This window comes from Gnatocerus cornutus, chromosome 2 (assembly GCF_029298725.1).
Source record: "Gnatocerus cornutus isolate USDA-ARS CGAHR chromosome 2, icGnaCorn1.1, whole genome shotgun sequence".
Classification (NCBI taxonomy): Eukaryota; Metazoa; Arthropoda; class Insecta; order Coleoptera; family Tenebrionidae; genus Gnatocerus; species Gnatocerus cornutus.
This window is the reverse complement of record NC_142234.1, coordinates 15367702-15391770: the sequence shown is the minus strand read 5'-3', so window position 1 is coordinate 15391770 and position 24069 is coordinate 15367702. Positions and strand designations below refer to the sequence as shown.

The following is a 24069-nucleotide window of genomic DNA, read 5'->3' as shown; positions in this document are numbered from 1 at the left end:
ACGGAATCTCGTCTCCATAAAGTCGTATATGAAACATATTTGGAAATAGTAAATAGAAAACTTCTTGGCTAGAAAAGTTTCCAAACGCAGTGACAACAGTTCGAGTGGAAATTCCTAAATAACAAAGAACAGTGAATATGTGACCGGTACTTTGCTTCAACATCAATTGAATTTATTGTTTTGTACACACGATTTAAGCCATTCTGAGGTCTCGTCTCCGCTTCAAAGTTTTGAGAAAACCCTATTCGGAGCTTTCACTAGTGGTATTTAATGCCTTCAAGCTAAACTTAATGTGTAGTTTGAGATTCACGGTTTTCAAGTCCATCACGTGTTAACTGAAAAGACTATTGATTGAAGAAGACGGCACAGCACACTGAATCTAAATTAATTGGTTGAAAATTTTTACGAACTGAGAAAGCCTTATTATGTGGCATAAAATAAATCCATTCCTTTGGGTACATTAACACTTTCTCTGCTTTAATAAAATAGAACTTTTCAAAGCATCGAAATAAAAGTTTGAAACGGCTATGCAAATACACGCTCCATTTGCATAACGTCACGCTTCACTGACGCAAGAAGTTAGAAAAATTGGCGATGACTTTCGAGCATATGTTTCTAGGTATGCGCAGTTGACGGAACCGCTCGTATTTTGCTGTAATGATTATTTTTCCTCAGAAGAATTGTTCGCATTTTTGAATTGACTTCATAAAATCGCAAGCGCGCAATTTTAAAGTTATTAAAAAAGAAACAATACAATAACAGAATGCAATATCCATACCTCACCACTTCTCCTATTACATTGTCGTAGATAAGAAATGATATGGGAAGATATAACGTCGAAATTGTATTGCAAGGCGCCTGGATTAGTATAAGCAAAAGAAAAATCGCGAAAAGAAGTCCAAATCTTCCGAGACATTTATCTACTTCCCACACAATGTACTACATAAATTTATTCTCGAAGGGATTTTCAGGCAATAAAAAATGAACTAACCAAAATTTGCTACTCTAAGTACAAAAGAATGTAAACAGAACAAAGTACGTGGTATATCACGAGCAAAGAAGGTAACAGTAAATTTACAGTTGTGCGATGTCGTCGTTTCAAGAAAGACATTTTTAATAGGGATTTTTTGTCTGTTTTTTATACCACTGTCCACAATGTGGATACAAAGGAAAATTATATAGGAATATTATCAGCTGTTGCTATCTTATAACCTGATAATGCTAATTGCACGTCGCGGCATCGTCGGCGTCGTGGATAAAATACATAACTTAAAATTTCTTTTTTTAATGACAAACATTTTTGATAAATTTATATCCACTGCTCATTCCACTATTTTTGAACTTCTTTTCTGATTCGTTTATCTTATTTTATCTTCATAATAATGATGATCATCACCATTTTTTGCTTCTTATTTTAGAGTTGGCAAAGTACTCTATCTGATTCGGCTCTGACAAATCACGCGCCTTCAATATTGCAATCGAATCCCCACCTTATCGGCTTATCACTAATTAGCGGTACGAAATATTATCATAGGGCCAGGGGCAGGTCAAAATATGTGGTGGGAATGGGAGAGGGTAATTATGGCGATAAGAGTTCATTTTGTCTGAAATCTCCTCCAATTTCGTTAGATCGAGAACAAGTTGGAGACGTTTTTGTGGAGAACATTTTATTGTTTACTCATTTTTAATCACAAATTAATGTCTAAGTTAAATCGATTCGACCATTACGGAATTTTGATAGCTATTAATACGTAATAATTCAAGATTAATTATTATTCCCAATAACTTGGTCGCTTACGTATGCAATGCTCCTCACATTGATTTAGTTTTAGATAAGCCTTTAGCTTTTAGCTAATTTACATTACAAAAACATTAGCAGATAATGTTAAATTAGCTTGTATTCATACATCTAAGGCTCGGACGGTTTGCGCTATTTTGCAGGGTCGTAGCTACTACGGTAGGAGTGGGAGATCGCGCGGCGGCCGATGAGGGATCAGTATGCACTGTCCCAATACGAGGAAAATTGGCTCCACTAATTGTTTAACAATTTTAGTGTGCTTAGCTTCTCACGTAAAAAAGAACTGGCTGTACACATGGGATAAATTTCATTTTTATCTCTTTTATAAATTTGTTTAGGGTTCCCAAATTAAAAATTCAATTTTTATTAGGTTTTATATACTTAAATACCTAATACACATTAAATACTCATTAAGTATCGAATTAACCTTTTTGTTTCTTTTTTTTCTGCAAGATTTTATCAGGATGCGTTTTGTATTCGATATTTAAAAAAACATCCAGAATAGCTTTTATAAAACAGGAGTGCGACGTATATTTGGGAGCGTCTTATAGGCGAAACAATACGGCAATAGGTTTTCCATCATTTAAGAATGATACGCCACTGCTACTGCGAGGCCATAGCCGAGCGCTTGTAGTGAGCGCAAAGTATCCGAGCCCTATAACATGACACTTGATTTTAATTATTTTTGGATGTTAAGCAAGATATAAAAATGTCTTTCGGTGGATGAATACACTTGCTAATTCTCCACAGATTAGATGAAGGAAAAATAATTGTATTACTTAAAATAGAATGTCACGACGCAAGAAGTACTTAATTATCCAATTCTCTACGAAAATACACCTACACTGTGATTTTTCTAATATTTTTAATTCAATGCTATCATCAATAAAATTTGCTTTTAGTTATAAAAGGAATATGACAGATACAGTTTGCTAGCATTCTTTCAATGTTTATTTTACAAAAATCTATGCTTCACATTACTGTAAAACTGCAGAAAAAAAATAGATTTTTGTAGCTTCATAATAATTACTAGTGATTTTGGAGGAAGGCAGTAATGTTGGCGGACCCTGTACTTTTATTTAATGTGCTATTTAATTTAATTGCAATTAAGCTAATCATGCTCATAAATCATTATTTGGGAGAGTGTCTCCAAACAAACAGTTAATAGCTAAACAACAATTTTTGGTCACGATATCGTTCACAAAAAACCTTTTTCCTTGCTGACTTTTAATATTTCTTTTTCAAGTAATCGACTTGTTTCATTTATAGCCTTATTTTTAATTTAATGTAGGTACGTTTCCATTTCATAAATCTAATTAATTTAAAGCTCGGAGTGCATACTAATTTAATGAAAAGCTATTTGTTTGGATTCTATTGTTGGTATTTTTTAATCCCCTCTTATGCCAGTGTTAAGATGAATATAAAACCGAAACGAAAAAGGATCAAAATACTATGGAATTATTTTGAGTTTTAGAATTATTTAACATTTTATTTTTGACTTTTTATTTGTTTAGTGGACACAGTGTTTGTATTCAAAAATATAGCTACCTGACAATAAAATCGATTATCTTCAGATTTTTATCGTAGGAAATAAAAATCTCATAAAAATATTGCATCGAGTGAATTTCCCAGTGTCTTCAAGTTGCCGCCAATACCTTTTCCAATACAATTTCCTCGAAATAAAAACTCATCATAAATACATACTTACCTGTTATTGTTCCGGCTTTAAGTTATTGTCGTCAAGTAGATATTATTATTACTTTTTCAGAGATCAGTGCTAGAACTGAACCTGTGGGGAACAAGCAGGTGTTTAAAAAAAATTAATTACAAGGAAGCATGAAAAATCATACCCCATTTAAAATTCATTTCACCTGCAGGGAACAATTTCGCCCACCACTCGAAAAGTATAAATTTTCCCTTTTGTTTAACATGTTTGTTTCAAAATCGTCGCCGTAAACCTGTTTATGGTGAATAAACTTCTAATTACTAACAGGCCGTGGTACTGGTGGTTTCAAAATTCAACACCGTAGCAAAATAACACGAATATAGAATGGAGTGTTTGCACAGAAAGGGCAAAAATGGAGTAGACGATAAATACATACCGAAAGGACGGCTAGCCAGAGAAAACAAAACCAAGTGCGGATTCCAGCCCTACGTTTTATGATTTGTTGAACACGCTCTAGCGTAATTACCTGGATGTGCCTGCAGTTCCGGAGCACCTCTCTCGATACCAGTAAAACGATAGAATTCAATTACCCTCTACAATTACCGTATGAACGTATTGTATCTTTGTTGGTTTATTTCAACGGGATTTCTAATTTGGGAATAACAGTAAAATAATGCGACAGTTAACTTTTATTCTCATTGAAGGGAAAAATTAGAACCAACAGCGGGTTATTAAGCTATCCTCGATTCTTTAACGTTTAAATTTCAATAACTTCTTCTAAATTTAAATTTTTATCGCTCCAGGTGCCGTGAAATTGGTTTCAACAGGGTGTTTACTCCGGGAGTCGAAAAATACGTTAAACTGAGGATTAAGACCGGTTTTGTCTAATTTTAAATGCACTTTTCTAATATTTGCTCGGTGTTACTTTAAAGTCTATACACATCAAAGAGCAAGGGAAACATTTCTCTTGGGCTTTAACAAAATCTCAAGATCAAATGCAATTTCTATGAAAAGATTGCTAGGATAAAAAGGAATATTTGTGACGTATTGTGCAGGAGATACGTTAGTTTTTTGCATGCACACGTTTAACAAGAATACAAATTTTAATATTATATCTGATAACAACACGCTTTCATGTAAAATAACTAGATCATAAAATGCTAACTAGGTCGTGTATTTCTTATGCAAATGAACCGAGATGTGTTCAAGATATAAAAATAGGTTTTACTGGGTATTTTACACCTTTTTACATTTAATATAAGAGATGGCTTAATCGTCTCTAAGCTCGTTTTGTAACAGCAGGGTTAAAGTCTACACATACTCAGGCGTATAATAAAAATGCCCCCGTTCACGCAAGACACAAATAAATTACCAATAATCGCGATTACAATAAATAACATGTCGGTGTTTTTATGTCTATTTACGTTATCGTTTAGAATCGGACTGCGTTCTGTATTTCAGAGAAAATAAATAAAACACTATCTGTATCTGACTGCTTCAAGTGGCGATAAGGCCATATTAGAGAAAATGGCTTTGTTGAAAATTTTATAGCTCGGAAGATATTTCATGATGCCAAATACCGAAACTACTTATCTTCTTCATCTTTTCGTAAAACTAAATTAACCAGTTAAGTATGTGTTTGGTGGTACCGCAGTCTTCTATGAAAGAAGGAAAAATGTGCCTCAGCTTATCTTGCGTTGAGCCAGCCAGCATAATTTATTGCATATTACATTTACCACTGATGATAGTGTAATAAGAAAAGAAGTAGAGACAATAAATTTAAAAAACTCCGTTGAATATAAGTTGGATTTTAATTTATATACCGACTTCATAACGCAGACTATTAATGCTCGATAGGGTCTCCCCCTTTCGGTGAAAACCTAGTGAATGAACCCTTCACATTCGGTAAACGATAGCAAGGTCTTTGGTTCAGCCATGAATCAGAACCCACCAGGGATCGACGCATCCATCTTCAGAGACCGTGTCGTCGTTACAGACTTCTTTAGTTTACAAACCAGCGGGACCATGAAGTTACTTGAGTCATTGCTACAATGAGACAAAAAGTTTCTTTATACATTCTTGCGTAATAAAACATTCAACACATTTCGGAGCAGCTCGTATTTAAAGTATGGAATTACTCCCAGACTGTCATCAACTGCGTGGATGAGAAAAAAGTTGAAATGACTCAAGGAAATTATCTCAATGTCAAATAATTATAATACAAGGTTTGTGTAATTTTTTTATTCGGAATTTTGGTGGCAGGATTTACACCTTGTCAGTAACAAAACTAAGATAACATAGGACCAAGTTGTGGTAATTTGATCGGATTTAATGTCTCCATTCCTAGTTTGGAATCCACTATTCAAAACACATCAGACGTGATGTCATTGAAGTTCACCGCCACGTCTTTGCAGCGGGTCTCCCATTCCCATAAAATTCGGTAGTTGTAATTGCATACTCGAATCACTGTTCTTACAGACAATTGCCCACCATTTCTATTCCTCGCCACAGTTTGCAATAAAAGTCTATAATTCAGTAATTTGTTGAACCAATTTAGAGTAGATGTACTTGATAAAAACCCTTCTTTCTCGTTTAAAATAAATTGCGGTGTTTTAGGTAAAATTTAGCGTGTTTAGGTCCATGGAGGTGGATATTTTTACGACTTTTCGGTTTAGCTCTTTATTACAACGCGATTAACGGAATGAAGAGTTCTCCAGGGATTGTAATCGCGCCTGTAATTAATAATATCGTGTAAAATACGACCTAAGCGACCTAATCCCTTCACGGCTCATGCTGCTATGAAATCGACAATAAATCTATTGGGAGATAGAGCGCCGATTCGAAACAAATTTGCAACAAGCAAGCAATAACAATGGAGTGAGTGATCCGGCAGACTGTGCACGGATCCGGAACTTGTGATTTATGCGACAATAGGATATATGACGTCACAGGAACTTCCTGTGACCGGCACTAACGTCATCTCCTGAAAATGCAAAAACATGCACGAATGCACCGATGGCACTTAGAGACTGTAGGATGTTCGATTCAACCGTGATTTATTTCTTTGGCATCGATAACACTCCTATTTTCTACTTTACTATCGCATTGTAAAACGGAACGCCGAAATTTAGTGCTGATGGCTTTTATTTTATTGCTAGATCCTAGCGGAAAACAACATCAATTAATTGCTTTTAACTATTTAAAAAACACACTCTAATTTGGCCCTTTTTAACTCACAAACTCAAAATTATTTCTTCACATAAAATACTTCGTTGTTATCCGTTATGTGTTGTAAAAGAATTTCCTTAGAAATTCCAAGATTAAAGTAGCTAATAATACTGTGCTAACAGAGAAAACGAGTTTTTTTTTGAATTTTCAAAGAATATTAAATTATTTTTATTCTGACTGAAATTGAAGCAAAATTGTGCTACCTGAGCATCAATAATTAAACATTAATTTGCAATAATTGATCCTACTGCCGGACGCAATTTGAGACCAATAACTTTCAGATTGATTCTGTTAAAACATTCTTCCATATTTGGCACAAAAGAGAAACGGAAGTAAAATCCATCAAACGAATTACGTGCAGCTGATGGATGAAATGGATATTGAAAAAGCTTTAAAATTTAATAAAGGAAATTGTAAGTCATGATTAGTAATTAGAGGTAAGCCTAAATTACAATTGAGAAACTTTCTGAAATTGTGCTATCGGATTCGCTGTAGCAATCATCTTATGATAATTATAATAATTATAATTGTTACAATTTCCATGGCTCACCACATTTGTGCGTATTGCAGGAAAATTTATGACTCCTCTACAGCGTTCAACCCCTATGGGGGTTATGCTCTTAACGACTTTTATGGCTCTGTTGTCTAAACCCTTGCGAATGTTTGATGTAGTCAAATTAACGCACGAGTTTAATAACTACAAAAAATCCAATACACTTTCTAGAATTATACCAGTGAGAAAACATTGGTGCGATTGCCAGGTTTGGTTTCCCTCCTATGTAAAGCTACAGACTTGAATTGGGTTTAGATGCCATGATTTTGATTTTTGCCTGCCTCAGCTTCGATCATTTGCTTGAATTTCGTTCCATTTAAGTAATTGCTTACACCCACCTACTGTTGGGTATGCAAAGTGATAATGTGTTGTGTTATTATCTCATAAAGTAACCGATAGTGTAACCGAACTCACAAAACTGTTAACCCAAACTGATATCTTGTAAATCAAAGCAATCGTTAGGCAACCTCCCTATTAACTTTGAGCAAAGGTCCAGGTCCCACATGAAAATTGTCTACTAAAAGGTTCGCTTAATCAGCATGTCATTTAAGTTTACGTGATATAAAATTAGTACAGGTTAATACGCTAATGAATGCAAACTACATAACAACTATTAGCCGTAAAATGTTTTGCATTTCAGTGTAGCAAGTGAGAGCTAGTTAGAACCGTGCAAATAACGAAGTACGTTGTGCGTAAACGTCCTGTTTACAGCTACAAAAGCTCACTGTTGAAGTAGTCGACAATTTCCGCGTCCGTCTACACCGGAACAATTAAATTTGTCGCATGTCTTTGTGCCTCAAATGCCAGAACAGTGAACAATTGGATTTGTTGAATTCCTTTGTCTTTTCCTTGCGTGCCTTCTTTAACCACACCTAAGAAAATTTTGTCACCGAGAGCGTCTTGTGGAGAAAAACACGCGCCCCGGGAATTAGGTGCTGGAAAACGCCCTCGTTTTCAACTAGCGGGAAATTATAACGATCGATAAGGTGCATAACGGTACTAATCATAAATTGAAGACGTGTTAGGTGCAATCTTAGTTTGCAGTTAATTTCATTCTATTAGAAGCTGCACGAAACTAAAAATGTCCAATAATCCTGGACATGATACTGATATACTGAGAATATCGCCTCCAACAACGGAGTTGATCAGTACAAAGATCAAACTCTAAAGTTGGTTAGTTCTTTATAAATTTTAATGAAAGCAAAGTTACAAGGAAATAAACTTGGTCATCAGTGTAAATGTTACCGTAATAAATCTTTCAGTCTTAAATATTTTGATTTACGGAGTTAAAGACGTTATCACATTAGCACGCTTAGTAACTTTATCACGGACCCTTTTTTCGGTAGCTATTTCACTAAAAAAGTAACAAGATTTATATATTAAATAAACATTGATGTCGTCTACACCAACCTGCAGCAGAGTAAATTGTGACAATCAATAATTCCTAAACTCAAACTAGTTACCTGAAAATTTACAATGTCAAAGGCTTGATTTGATCATAAAATTTACAGTGTCCAAATTTTTAAAGGGTCACGATTGTTTTATATACAGTTTGGGGAATTGACACCCGATGCATGGAATTAAATTTAATAGAAAGTGGGGGACACCGAGCGAGAAAGAGATTCTTGCATTCTTTCATTCTCACACACATCAAGAAACATGAATTTTCGGTGAGTCCAAGACCGATTAATGGACAAATAGATGAGCGCAACAAAGAAAACCATAATTGCCATTGGAGCGAGGAAGATAAAAATAATTTACCCCCATCAGCGCGAATGCATGCGTCGTGGCATTGTTTTATCATTTTTGGCAAGACGAGGTGTTAACATGATTGCTCCTTTAGTAATTCTTCGCTATTAGAGGGATTTGGTCCTTCGAATGCAAAATGCAACAATTTTATTTTTTTATGAGTAATGATAGGCATTGTATTTCTCAATGAATTTGAGTTACAATTTTCGAGAACTTTGTCGCTAGGATGCATTGAGGGGAGTAATGCCACCCACTGACACTACTCCTCTCCCACTTCTTATTAAAATTGTTCCCATTCATCGGGTATCAATTCCCCAAACTGTATGAGGCACATGACGTGGAGTTAGCATAAATCATAGAAAAATAAAGTATCGACAAAATCCAAATTGACTCTAAAATTTGAATGATTTTTTTTGTAAATAATCACCTGCAACGTTATTATCGGTTTTGATTTATATAATATAATAAATACAACACAAATCAAACGGAACTCAAACCTGCGGTTTCAATGTTTGATTAAACACATTTTTGATATAATATGGCGTTTTTATGACATGTGAATAAAATACCTTTCTACAGCAGGCAACTATTTATAAAATTTGGTGTCAATTTAGGCAGTGACATGCAATTTAAACAGCAGTTGCACTGCAGAATGCAAGAAGCTAATTTGAAAATTAAAAAATTATCATAAAATCTGTATAAGATAAGAATCAGATAAAGTAAACAGAATTTATAATTAACAAAGTACCTTGAGTTAATAACTTTACTTAAGTACAGGGCAGGGTGGGTTATTATATTAAAGCTTTATAATTTTTTCCTGCCTATCCAATTTTCCATTTTTATCCGCACGAAATGGTCAAAATGAACTAATTTAAACTTCATTAATTTGCAGAAAATTCTATGCATTTGGCGTATCTGCATTGGTAAATATTTGTAGCTATTCAATTCGCATCACGAGACGAGTAGCTTTGAATCAACTTCATATTAATAACATTAATATTCAGGTGACAGTACACCTATACACCAATGTACATACATATGTAGATAATCTGTCCTATTTATATGTACTACATAAATTAGCTTCGCATATTCTTAGGCCTTTTAACTAACTCAATAAATTCGAAAACTAGGAAGCTAGTGACGAATACCGCCAATAACGTTATTATTATTGAAAGTGAAATATAAACCGCACAAACAGAAATTAATTTCTTTGCGATTTGACGGCTAATCGATAAATCAACAATCTCGATTTCCAGTAATAAATAACAAATTCTGGTATCAATCAAAAAGTGTGAACATTGCAGTAAAAGATATTGATTGAAAACGCGATAGATAAATGAGGAGCAGACGTCGGAATATTTGGCACGAAAGTTCACGGTTTGTAAATTACGCCTGCAGATATGATGATTACAAAAGGTAATGGAATAATGCAGACGTAAATGAAAGCAAAATTTAGAAGCTTTGCTCCAGTAAAACTTGGATTGCATTCGTCGATTCCCTGAATAACCTTACTTAATTCAACCTACATTTCTCGATTCGCTAAAAGAAAATCATCTACTTGATGTAGTCTCGGCAAGGTGGAAAATGTTGAGGAGCACTCAAATCTACCGTTTTGGGTAATTCGCTTATATTCACCCAGTAACCGCATTATTGGATAAAAGCTGAATAACCAATCCTAGGTCTCACTGTTCATAAAAGAACCCTATTTTTTTACGAAATTTAGTTTAGATGGGGTTTGATTTCCGTGTTGTAAAACACAATATTACAGATCCTACTGTCCGTAAATTTCCATGACATTAATCTCTTTATCTCTACGTCTGAATTGCTTTTATCTGGATCACCAAAAATAGTTTTGTCAACTCGTGTGTGTAATGGAACACGCAGAATAGATCCTTTGTCTTGCAATCATTACGAGATGGATTCGAGATGATCTCATCTGCCATCTCCGCCATCAACGATCCCAGTTCATGATGCATTTTCCAAGTAAGGGAGGTGAAGGATTTATTGCCAGAACACTATAAATTCTAATTTACACCTAACTCGGCGCTGTTTCGCTGTGAAGGGGCAATTTGTAATTTGGTTTAGATCAGAGGATGGCGGTTTATTTAATTACTCAGTTAATGTTGTTGTATATCATGAGTTTCCCTATTTTTTATACAGTAATAATGTCAAAGCTTCAGAAGTGTACAAACTTTTTTAATAGTATAATTAATTAAAACAGTATAATAAATAATAAGGATTGTGATTAAAATTCTCGAGGGTGCGTGCATATATGATACTGTGACGTCTCGGTTAGCAAACTGTTATTTTATTAATCAAGTCAACCACATGGACCCTGTTCAAACTGTCGGAAACTAAACACACAACAGGAAAGTTGAGGGATGCTCAGTTTTACACAACTTATGACAAGTTGATCTATATCAAGCCGTAGAATTAGGAATGATTCACTAAATTAATAGCACCTACGCTAGATGGTTCAAATTACTTCCACTTTAGTTCCAAACTCCAAATTACAAGCAGATTTGAGATACCCATCGTGATATTTAAACTCAAAAGTGTTACATTCTACCCGTAGCGTAAAGAAAATCTACAAAACTAATTACTTAAAAGCACTGGCTGTTAAACTCAATTGAATTGTATCAGCAATACTAAACTCACAAACAGATTCTACATATATACAGGGTGATTCACGAAGTGAGGTAAACATTTAAACTAGGGATAGTATACATTAAATACATTTACTTGGCACCAAAAAAAAAAATGTTTCCCATCAAGTTGAGAAAAATGTGCACGGGAAAGAACTTTTGGTGGTCACTGGAACGACCACCGATCAAAAAACGAATGTGGTTTTTGCGATTTCAACAAAACCTTGTGTTTACGCATGGAAATCACAAAAATTGCTCAAAATGCCGCCCCCCGTTATCAATACAGGCTCTATTTAAATCTGAAGAACGTGGGGGCTACAACACTGGTCCAGTTCTTCCAATCCACCGCACGTGGAAATTATTATTCAACCACACTGACACTATGCGCGCACTATGGAGAGGAGCTCCGTCTTGTAAAAATCACATTTGAGCCCTTATGTTTAAAGGAACGTCGTCTAACAAACCTTCTAGATTATTTTCGTCGTAATCGTCTGGTGCTGGTGACTGCAAAAAGTTGTAAATACCTGTGTTGTGTGTCCCCCTCACAACTAAAATTGACCTGTCTCAGCGTTGTTTGAAATTCTACCAGTAAGTGCCTCAAAACACCTCTGTTTTGTTTTCGTTGGCCCACCTTGTATAAAAATCGAATAATCGTATTACATGGTTTTAAACAATAATTAGTAATAGTTGTTCGGTGGATCACTTTGACATTGTTATCAAAGGTGAATATAAAATCAATAACCACAATATTAATATTCCATAAATGTATGTCGTAATCGTGCTAATTATGTGTTGATGCGCTCGACAAGAGCTCTATTACACATGCATACAGCTACGTCAGTTATTAATTAACTATTAATTCAAAAATCCAGAAATTGAGAACTCAAAGAAAGCACGCATTTCAAAACCTTTTTTGTTATTTGATCTAAAGTAAAATTAGACACTTTTAACCAAGCGATATAAAATTCCAAATGTATATTTTTAACTAGACCGAGTGCACCAAAAGTGGGTTCTGCAGCGGATCAACTAAATTTTTAATACAAAATGCTCCCATTATTTATCAAATTTTTATAAACCAAAAATATGTTTTTAATTGAGAATGTAACGATAAGTGCGATGGAATATTTATGCCTATCGCTTTTTTGAACTTCTGTAATATTGAAACCAAAATTATTTTTAAACCATATGAAACTGGAGTGGAAATAATTTTATTATTCAAATTGATATCGCGTCGAATAAATGAGTCTTTCGTACATAATTTATTATACTTTTTTTAAACAGTTTCTGATGCTATTTTGGGAAATAGAGTAAAACGAACATTTTATATTTAATAGCTTTATCAGTAGGTATTTTGTGTTTTGAAATTTATAACGGAGATGTCATACCATCACCGCAGACTACTGCAGACTACTGCAAACTCTATTTAACTTGATCACTCGGTGTAATCATATTAGAAACTCCTTGTTTTAAAAATTAAAAAAATAATTTTAAAAAGACTGATTTCAAGAAATGAAGAATTATAAACTGACGTCTTGTATATACGCGGCAACAGTTCCTAATTGAATTTCACCAACTTCATTATCCAATTACGTTAATTTTCATGAATAATCTGTGCAGTTAATTTGTTCATTAGTTCTCAACTCAATTAGTAAACTACAAAAAATCAAGTAATGGCATGCATATCCTTAGACAGAAGTAGAATCCTGAGCAGTCATCTTATTGTTTGAACATTATGTAGACATATAGTGTAACGTGTCTCCTGAATAAATCAATTATTTCACTGCAGTTAGAGCTAATAGTTTTACTGCCGAAACGGCCACAAAACGCGATTATAAACACGGTAATAAAACCGCAACGTGCTGGTGCAGGAACAAGAAGACATTAGACATAATATAACGAGCATACGGGGAGCCAAGTCTTGTAAACTATTAGGAATCATAGTTTAAATATTTGAAATTTTACAAAGAAGTTTAAACAACCACAAACACTTTCTGCAAGCTCGTACAGTATACCAACAATGTGTTTAAAATTTCTTGTGTGGGCTTTGAAATTATCGAAGACTCCACAAGAGTACAATTCAAGCGAAATAATGCAGCAACAATCTAGTCCCAACAACGTCTGAGCTTTAGTATTGTTATTGTAGACCCGATAATGGCACAATGTGGCGAGCCTCTTTTATACCTCACTGAGTGGCTGTCTGCTCGTCTTGCTAGTGCCCTGGGCCCGCTTGCAAATGGAAATGTAATGTGATTGCACTCTATTTTATCGATATACAACGCGTTATTGGCCCCCTTTGCACAGGAATGGTTGAGATGATGGTTATTCTTGCACATTAATTGATTCCTGCTGTAAACAATGGCGCTTTGGAACGCTTTGCTTCTATTATCATTGACTCTAGTAGTATACACAAGTAAGTACAACATTGTTGCATGAGAGCTAAAACAAGCACTTTAGAAGAAAGCGAGTCATTTTGTTTAAAGTATGGAACTTGGCGCAGACACAGCTGCAATTTAAAAGTCCCAAGACTCGTATTTTTCTTAATTTTTTGGGCACGCTTGGGGCATTATCTGAATTTAGAAACGAATTTATTTCACGAGCAGACCGACGTTAATCCTTCAGCAGATGAATACAATTTCACCAGTACTATGAAAGCCACCTACTGATAGTTAATTTCGAGTTTCTGAGTTGTTGAAACATTACAAACTGCGAATTGACATCGCGCATAGTAGAAAAAAGTAAAGTACGAGTTATACTCGTCTCGTTCTCGAAAAAGTTTATAACTTCACGTCAAACGTGTGTGTTTGCTTTAGATGGGGATATGAAAGAGCGTTTCGCGAATAAATTTCGATAATTCTGCATGAAAATCTTTGAATTGAAATTTTGTTGCCAGTTATAGTTTTATTTAGCCAGCGTTTAATTAAATTCATGACCAACAATTTATTCAACTAAATGAATTTTGTCGCATGTGTCACTCCGACTGAAACTGAAATAGTTTGAGTTTACATTCAACTGCGTTCTGCCACAATAATTGCAAAGAATGAAAAGAGGCAAAATTAACCTGTTTATAAATCTCTTGGTAAAGTGACAGTCTAATAACGGTATTATATGAGGATTTGTGGTAGAAATGAATTTTTTATAATGGAAAATTGTGGAGAGTATTAATCCAACTTTAATACCGAGATTGGGAGTTTTGTTCACATTAAGTAGTAGATATTCATTATTGGTTTCGCTTTACATAATAATTTAGATTTAATTACCTTCAAATTTCCCGCAGAAATCAGAACGTGAATACATTTTTATTTTAACGACATATTAACAAATTTTATTACTTCAGTAAACTCGGTTTTATGAAGGTTTCCTTTATTCAAATTTAATTTTCTTAAAAATGCAAGGGGAGAAAAATACACTAATTTTTTTGAATTTTATTGTTTCTATCCTCAGGCTCGAAGATTGAGAGTTAGAGTTATAAATTTTCTTATCAAGTATGTCATTTACATTTGCATAGGTATATTATTAGAGAGTATTAAATAAATTTGCGTAATTTTTGAGTATTAACATAGAAATGGCTTCCGCCTTGGTGACCGTTGAATGAATTTGTGAGACAAAAGTAATTTTCCTTCATTATAACATAGCTTTCATTCAATTTGCGAATTTCCATAAGTAATATGTCGACATAATTTTTCCAATTTGCGTCGGCACTCGACGAGGTGAGAAAGTGCGCTAAAGTTGATATAAACAAAGCACACATTATTTCCTTCAATTTCCCGGCGGCGGCAACACCGCCTATCAGCTCCAGGAAGCAACTATATTAAATCCACCAGGACAGAATTGACGCTAAATTTTCACCTCGTCCCGTTTACATCTTTATGATTAGCCCGCCTATAAATTCTTGGCTTTCGTAGTGCGTTCGTATTTTTCCGTTTATTCTAACTTATAGATTTATTTGGCACCAACAGGGAACCCTTGTCTCTGTTGACATCTCGACGCAGATTTGTATTTATTTTGATAATGGAAGTTCGAGCGTAAAAGTGATGTAAATTTCGGTAATAAACATTTATTTGCGCCGAACTCTGAAAGTTGCCGAGTGAGAAACGAGATACTGATTCCTGGTCCCAAATTCCGACGTAAACCGTCCTGCTGGATAATAGGCTGGATCCAATTGCATTTTCCACGTTGTATATTTTATTTTTAGAAGCGGGCTCGTTGCCACTATATCATTGCTGTTCACATTATTGTATTCAAAAATGATATATTGCGAACACCCTGTCGCATAAAACGTATCAGAGGGAACTCTCCATTCAAACCGACCAGTCCTTTAAAAACTTGCTAAGAACATAATACTTCTTAAAAGCTCTTCTTATTTCTCTGTTTGAATTTGCATTCTTTCAAACCAGTTTAATTTCTTCTCGCCAATGTAAATACACAAAGTTGGAAATGCCATGCTGCAGGACAAGCACTGCTAATTATGTTTCATTAAAATATAATATAGAGGAAACTGTTTATTAACCTGAAAATTTTCCTTTTTTCCCCTTGCATAATTTGTCGCCAAGCACGCACGTTTTATCACGGTAATAAGCGTCGTTATTTTGTCGCTTTCATAAAATATTGCTTTGTAATTTTACCTGTCTGAAATATTCCGCGAAATAAATTATTAGTTTACCATCGTTGCCAAAACGACAATTATTTCCTCACTGAATTATTATATCTTGGCCACCAGAGTTTTTTTACTTGGAAAGGAAATGTACCGACTTATGAAGCGACGAGAACCAATTTAAATGATTCGAAACTTATAAGTGAGCAAACTCGAAGTTAAATCGTTTGAAATGCACTAACTTGCTTCATTTAACTTAAATACATAACATACGAAAGTTACGTATTTGATAGAACTTCTACATTTAGGTTAAACAAACTAAAATTATGTTAGCATCCTCGCTTTTGCTTCATTTTTATTTTGTTATGTTATTTAACGAGAATCTAAAATTATTTTGTAAGCTGAAACGAATCTAACTGACACAATAACGAAATTTAACGGCAATAAGCTAATTGAATTATTTGGAATGTTTAGCACCCAGCGACGCCATTAAGTCATTTTCATTAAACTTGTGTTTAAAAATTTAATTAAGTAAAGTTAAAAAGACGTCTGAACGCCGTCCAAGAGCGCCAAAAAGTGTAAGTCATGCAAAATAATCAGCATAAATTTATTAAACTACTTAAAACTTTTGAACAAAACGGCTTTTAAAGAAGTTAGGAATAGACAGTGAATTGTTTACTTGCAGCGACCGTCATTGTCCACTAGAAACTTGTCGAAACTAATACAAAAGATGCTAAATATAAATCACATGTGTATAAACAACAAAGCACATCAGCAAAATACATTGCCGCAGGTCCTCAAGCCTTTAGAAACTTTATAACAATGTTGACTTACGAACTTCTCAGCTTCATTCAAAAAATAACTTCGAAGACGAGGAAATTTATTCCCTCGTGTATATGCAGGGGTGACATCTTTTTAATGTGTTCAAATATATTCATGAAATATGCTGAATTTAGGAATTCTGAGGAACAGCAGGTGTGTCTAGGATGCAAGGATCCAAAAACTACAATATTAATATTCATGTCACAGAATTCCTTTCTCAAGCTTTTTAACTACCACAAAAACTAGTACGTTTTAAAAAAAAATGTTTCGAGTCAGGTTTGCCAACTCTGCTGATAATAATCTAGTTTGTTCGTTCTCTAGCAATGAAATTCGCTTCAGTTTTAACGCGAGGTAAAATGTTTTCAAAAGCTTTTAGGAGGCGATATTTTTAGGAGGTAACATGTCGATTCTTGTACTCTTTACGGTTATTTATCCAATATTTTCACGTGATTGGGAATTTTATCTAGAACAATGTCCTGTCACATGTGATGTGGAAGCTCACGTCTTGCTTGGCAAAACAGAGTTAGTTCAGTCAGGTTTTGCTTTTTTATTTTGCCGATGGAGGATTACTTTTCTCCTTGATTTATAGCTCTATAAAAATTTTATAACTCCTCTATTAATCAACAATTAATCCACGAAACTGTCATACTTACAAGTTTCCATTTTCAATTAGGAGGTACAGAGCAAATATAAATTGTTTGCAGACAAATTCGGACTGTGTGTATCTGTCGGAAAGATATCAGTATCAAGCTGCAGTTAGATGCTCATGCATTGCCTCGTAACTTTCGCAATTTCCGTATCTCAAGTCAAGTGCATATATTCGATATAACTATTAAGCAGTGTCGTGAGTTTGGGTCGATAGAAACTTATATGAACTTCGTAAATTTTAGTACGATATTCAGCAACCCTAATCTATGGGTTAAGTGTTTATTTAACGACTATCATAATTTTATTGCCTACTCAAAAATACGGAAGAAAAAGACATCGATAAAAGTTAATGTTAGTAAAGTGGAAACTATGTAAAATTTATAACAGAATTTGAAAAACAAAATTCAATTTTTCTCAGTGAACATGATGGTAATAAATTGTTTTGGGTGGTATTTTTGTTCTTTTTACACATCCCCTAGACTATTATTGCAGCTAAAAGATGGGGATCATTTGAGCCATTTAGTACATACTCATATTTCGTGCTGTAATGCCTACCTACTTTATCAAGTTCCTTTTCACTATCAGCAAACGTCTGTTATTATTTCTCTTTTACCATGTTACTATAGCTGACGTTCCACACGTGTGACATTTCTATAATACACTTTCCTAGACCCAAGGCTGAAATTTCGACCACTTGCATAGAATTCCATCGAACATAACTGAAATTGCAACGTAGACTTAATGCACCGGTGGTTTATCACTAATTAACTACCCCCAAAATATTCAAACACATTTTTAGAACACCTAAGATCTTTGCGCCGACATTAAAAGGTTGAGAAGTTATTTAAGCTTGCATAAAATTTAATATTAATCTTCCGTCAGGCGAAAGCCCCAAAAGACTCGTTCTTTGTCTTACTTATGAGGGCCTTTTCCACAAAAAGGAACAAAACATAGAAATTATACACATCCATCTCTATGGAAATACACTTCTTATTCAGTGAGCAACCTTAATTGTAATTAAACTAAACTTGTCCCGGTTCGACATGGAAGAGATGAGAATAATTTAACGACGCTCATTTATGCTAATACAAAATGGATGAAAAATGCTGAATGGCGGTCGGAAAAATTATCTCCTGCTGTCTCTACTTACGAATTAATTAAAATGTTAAAATTTTTATCCTGATAAACGCTACTATGTTTTTATTGGGTTGTTACAGCTAGCTTTCACCTTTGTTAAGCTCCTGGGAAAACCGCTTTTAAAAAGGATTTCAAACTTGGCACTATCATTTCCCACAGAAATTTCAGCGTTATCTAACGTGTCATACTTAAATTTTAATACATAGGCAGCGAAAGGGTCTCAACGATAAGTAAAACGCAAGCGATAAAATACAAGTCTCAATTGATTTTACAATCAAGCTCGCGATCATCTGGTTGGCCTTAATTAAACACACAAACCTCAAAAACACTCTTACCACTCCCACCAAAGCGTATTTATCGACTCTCTAATGTGTTGACACATGTAAGAAATTTCATTAAAATTAGACTACTTAGGAACGGTAAATCTCACGGCTTGTATTAATATTTAACAAAGACCATTTCAAAAGGAAGTGGAGACGCCTACGTGGACTAATTAGGCGAATTTAAAAGGATAATGGTCCTGGACACAAAAACATGGGCGTGATCCGAATAGACTTTGTCTAATGGATCGAGAGGTCTGGCTGAAAGTCATAGACAAGTACGATCTTTCGACCCACCCTTTGTTTTTCTGACCTTTCTTCTCCGAGAAAATAAACGAAAATTGGCCATTACACAAACTGTAAAAAATTTGGGTTAGAAGGGCGCTCACCCTCGCCTCGTAAACCAATTAAATAATCTCATTCGTCGTCTATTTCTATTCAACGTGATAAATGTCTTTCTGGAAAAATCAAATGTGGAAAAAATTGCAATAATACTTCCAAGGCACTCAACGTGATTACTCCATGTCAGGAAACTGGAGCATGTATTGATTTAAATTACCTAAAAGTGCACACCTCTCCGTTAATTTTGTAGTTGTTACATAACGTTTTCATTAACAGGCGATTAATATTTCAAAACAAAGCACCTTTTAAACAAAATTTCTGTTTGTAGAAAGCACACCTGTTCGTATCTTTCAACCAGTTTACTTTTATTCTGTGTTTGAATACAACGAAACTCTACATTTGCGCTACCATTTTAATTAATTTTTTATTCACCTCTCGAAAACACACGTCCATACCAGTTTTATGCGATGGTATTTTGTTAGGCTTGAAAAAACCTCACCTCGGGCGGATACATCGGACTTTGGGTTTTGAGCTTCCACTAAATCTAAAGTGCTGATTCGGAATAACACTAAAGCTGTTTGTAACAACATGGCTTTGGTAAAAGATTTAATTAAGAATTGACAGTACGCTGTTGAAACTGGTTCTTTTTACATTAAATTTAACTTTAGTGTAAAATAGTGCAGGTTTAATGAAACTCGTGTTTAGTATGCTCCTTTTATTAATACTATTTATTGTGCGATATGGCGGTACAAATAATGCCGACAATAAAATATTTTGATGGCATAATAATGTATTATGAGGACAGTTAATAAAAATATGTTGGACCACTAGCCATCGGTTTCTTCCGGTTATTTCCTTTTAATACGCCAAACGCTGGACCACATGCCGTTAACTCTCTAATATTTTGCCAGGACGAACATTTTTGTAACAAGTCTATCGCTTGAGTTACTTGAGCATATCTGCGAAATATTTACGAGATTATATTATGTATTTGTTACAGTTCCGCCACAAAGACCCAGAGTAGAGTACAATGGCACGCTAGTCCTCCCCGGTCACAATTTGACCTCGCTCCATGGCGAAGTGGCCGTCATTAAGTGCGTATCGCACTATGGAAACCCACCACCTGTACTGAAGTGGTTTTTAGGTAAGTCTTAAATTACAGCCCCCAGCAAAGCACTTGTTTTAATTCCGTTGTATTCAACAATTCTTAGGCGAATACTCCGCAAGCGTATTTCGATTACGCGACAAAGTCGAGTTGAAATAATTAGGCAAACCAATTTACAAACAAATAAGCTAGAGTCTGGGGTCGGTTTATGAAGACAAGTGTTTGTTTACAGATCAGCATGAAATTACGCCTACAAAGCAACAGACAAACACCACAGAGTTGGATAATCCTCGAACGTGGTTGGCATTGTCAGTACTGGAACTAACCATTTCGAAAGAAAACCATGGACGGACTCTTAGTTGTGTAGCAGTCCATGAATCGTACTCAACGAAGTCTAGTAGCACGGAAGTTAGATTAGACGTAATGTGTAAGTATTTCAAAATAACATTTTTAGTTTCTGGAAGAAATTGAGATTTATGATTAGTTTGTGCAGGATATCCCTGGTGATTCGTTTATTAAAGATACACAACGCTGTAGTGAGCAGGGGCAAGTTTACTGACGGTAGAGCTAATAGAACTTGTTTGAGTTAATGAAAATACGCTTTTGGAATAATAACTATTTATCAAAAACTATTTGACGCACAGACCTGTCCGTATTTATTTTAGTTAAATAGCAACACACATTTTAAATAAATATGGTAATATCAATATCATGTAGGCAACATTTTCGTTTTTTTTATAATTAAAACAAATATTCATACATGCAAATTAAAACAAAGATATGTACTGCTTTTATGAATCAATCAATTACATCATTTTAGTACCGTCAGCGGAGACAACTTAACTTGGGACAGGCAATATTTAAAATCTATTTCCATGGTTGCAACAACATCTATGATTCATTAGTGTACTTTTTTTAAAACCGTGTGATCTCTACTTAATTAACTTTCCAGTCAAAAAACCTCTATAATTACCTCCAAAAACAACCCAAAGAATTTGGAAAATTATATTATTATTCTTTAAATTTAGAATTAAAATATTAAATTTCAGAACTACTCCTTACAACAGATTTTACATCAAATTTTTCATCTTTTTTAAAATAACTTAAAATTAACTTTCCATACTCGTAACGAACGAACAAAGAATGGAAAATTTTCAAATATTATAATTATTAATCTAACATATAATTACATAAAAATACAATAATAATTTAATGAAATAATGATGATATGACAATCGGTCATTTTCATCAAATTACCAAGTGTATTTTTATCGTTTTAGAAGTTGAGGGCAATAATTGGGGACTGAAAGCTTATACCATAGCAACTTAAACGCTTAAATAACTATGAGGTACCTCTAATTTGAATCGATAGACTAACCACCTAAATAACCTAATTAAAACCGACGGGCGAACGGCATCTAACAGTAAACCCGTAAATTCTTATGAATGCATTAATGAAAAACGTGTTACGGGATTAATCGTCATACGATTTTAAATCGAAAGCTGATTTGATTATAATTATATTGTTGTCCTGAGATTGTCCGCCAAAACTGAAAAAATGAATATAAAGTTTTCGTTTCCAACGACTAAATAATCGATTTATTTATTCCTTTGTTAAAATCTAAATTAAAATGTCGTTTCGCCATTGAAGGATTCTCTTGAAAGCCACCGCATACTTATTGCTTTTAGTTTTGCAATGAGACGTTTGTCGCGTGAACATAATTTTCTGTTAGAATAATAATGTACGGAACTGCATTTAATATACCTTCAACTTGAATGATACAAACTTCAAAGCTACTTTAGATAAAACTTTAATTAACAGGATTATCATTAGCCTAATGATTTTTATTAAATTGTAAGAATGTACAATGTCGTACCTAATAATTGGATCGTTTCAATGGCACAAAATATTAAATTTTCGAGCGAACAAGACTTTAATATTAATGGAACGCCACACGTTCTTTATATTCTTGTCATGCTGACACAATGTGATGTAATCATCAATTTAACCAAGTTCTGCTGGTACAATCATAATCAACTTCTCAAGTAGCAAACTTCAGTAATTATGAATAATAGCGCAACTCTTGGAAGGTGCATTATATAATTATAACTATTTTCAGCAAAAGTGGGACATGCAAAAATATGTGGACATATGTAACAACTTCATTTAATTAGACAAATATTTGAAGTATGCTCACATTCAACTCGTTTGTGCGGCATTTTTGTTTGTTTGACTTGTTTAATCGTAATAATGTAAAAGAGGATGAATGCAAGAATTTGCTGTAAAATTCACATAAAACAAACCGAGAAGCAAAGACCGATCCTGCACATTTCCAAATGAAATGCGCACACAACGGTGAGGATGGAATTATTCTCACAATCATAGCATTATAGGAAACAGGTCATGCATAAAAAAACATTTGGATCGATGGTTTCAGATCGTTTACCAAAATAATCCCGATGTGAACACGCAAATATCCTCCTATTTCAGTATTTCGAATATATCTCCAACACGACGGAAAACACAATCAAGAATATTAGCGAAACCATAACTAAAGCGATGGAAAGAAGGAAGTCTTCTCTGGAAACATAATGAAATATAAAAGACGCCTTGCTGTTTGTGGTCTTTTAAAAATTTGAAATTTAATAATATCACAGCCAGTTTTGACACAGAGCTTCCGGGAATTTGTGGTTAAAAACCGACTATTGCAAAATCCATTTTTACTGAATAAATTCGAACTACGGCACTATTTACATTTTGCATTAATAAAAAAGGTTATTTGAACTTTATCGTGCCAATATTTATGCCGTTGTAAAAATGGTGGATGCGCCGGGTTAGATATTGTCTAGTCTTAAAATTTAAATAACATATATCACCATCAAAATTTCAAAATTCAAATCTTATTCTATTCATTCGAATTTTGCAGTTTTATAAAAAATCGTACGCCACAAAAAAATCAATAAATAAATAAACCGCTGCCTATTGGCGGCTAAAACAATGGGGACAGACTTTGGAATGATAAATTAAATTTCTTTGGATTTGTTATACAATAGATGTTTGTGGCGAATCTCGGTTTTCAAAAAAATGCTACAATATTCTGATTTATTGCGAAGGAATTCATGCAAATTAGCTTCACTACCAATATCGACGAACTTATTATTTATTCAGCAAATTTACATGTCGTAAATTAAAACCAAAAAAAGTCGTGCGTGCGGCGTGGAAGTAGCATTCCAGTGTCGATTGAAAAACAATTTTTGAAAAACAAGCAATTTGAATTCAAAGTAGTTTTTTGATTGATGAAATACTTTTTGCTCTCGGTGTCGCCTAATCCGGACAGCACCCTCGTCAACGTGTGGCATATTAATCCAGTTTATTCCGGAGCCTCTCCTCCTTCGTCATTATTTGTTCAGTGTGTAGCATTCACAGCTCCGGTTTGGCATCAATAAATACAATGCTGAGACATT

The 24069-nt window shown here is 34.3% G+C and overlaps 1 protein-coding gene across 2 annotated transcripts in view; it reads left to right on the top strand.

Moving 5' to 3' along the window:
* LOC148179457 (kin of IRRE-like protein 2) overlaps positions 1 to 24069 on the top strand; it is a 116127-nt gene that overhangs the window by 66688 nt on the left and 25370 nt on the right. For both annotated transcript variants that reach the window (XM_088050789.1, XM_088050790.1), the window contains exons 4-5: positions 20500 to 20643; positions 20837 to 21031. In XM_088050789.1, the coding sequence (XP_087906915.1) occupies positions 20500 to 20643; positions 20837 to 21031 (339 nt within the window). The remainder of the gene's footprint in view (positions 1 to 20499; positions 20644 to 20836; positions 21032 to 24069) is intronic.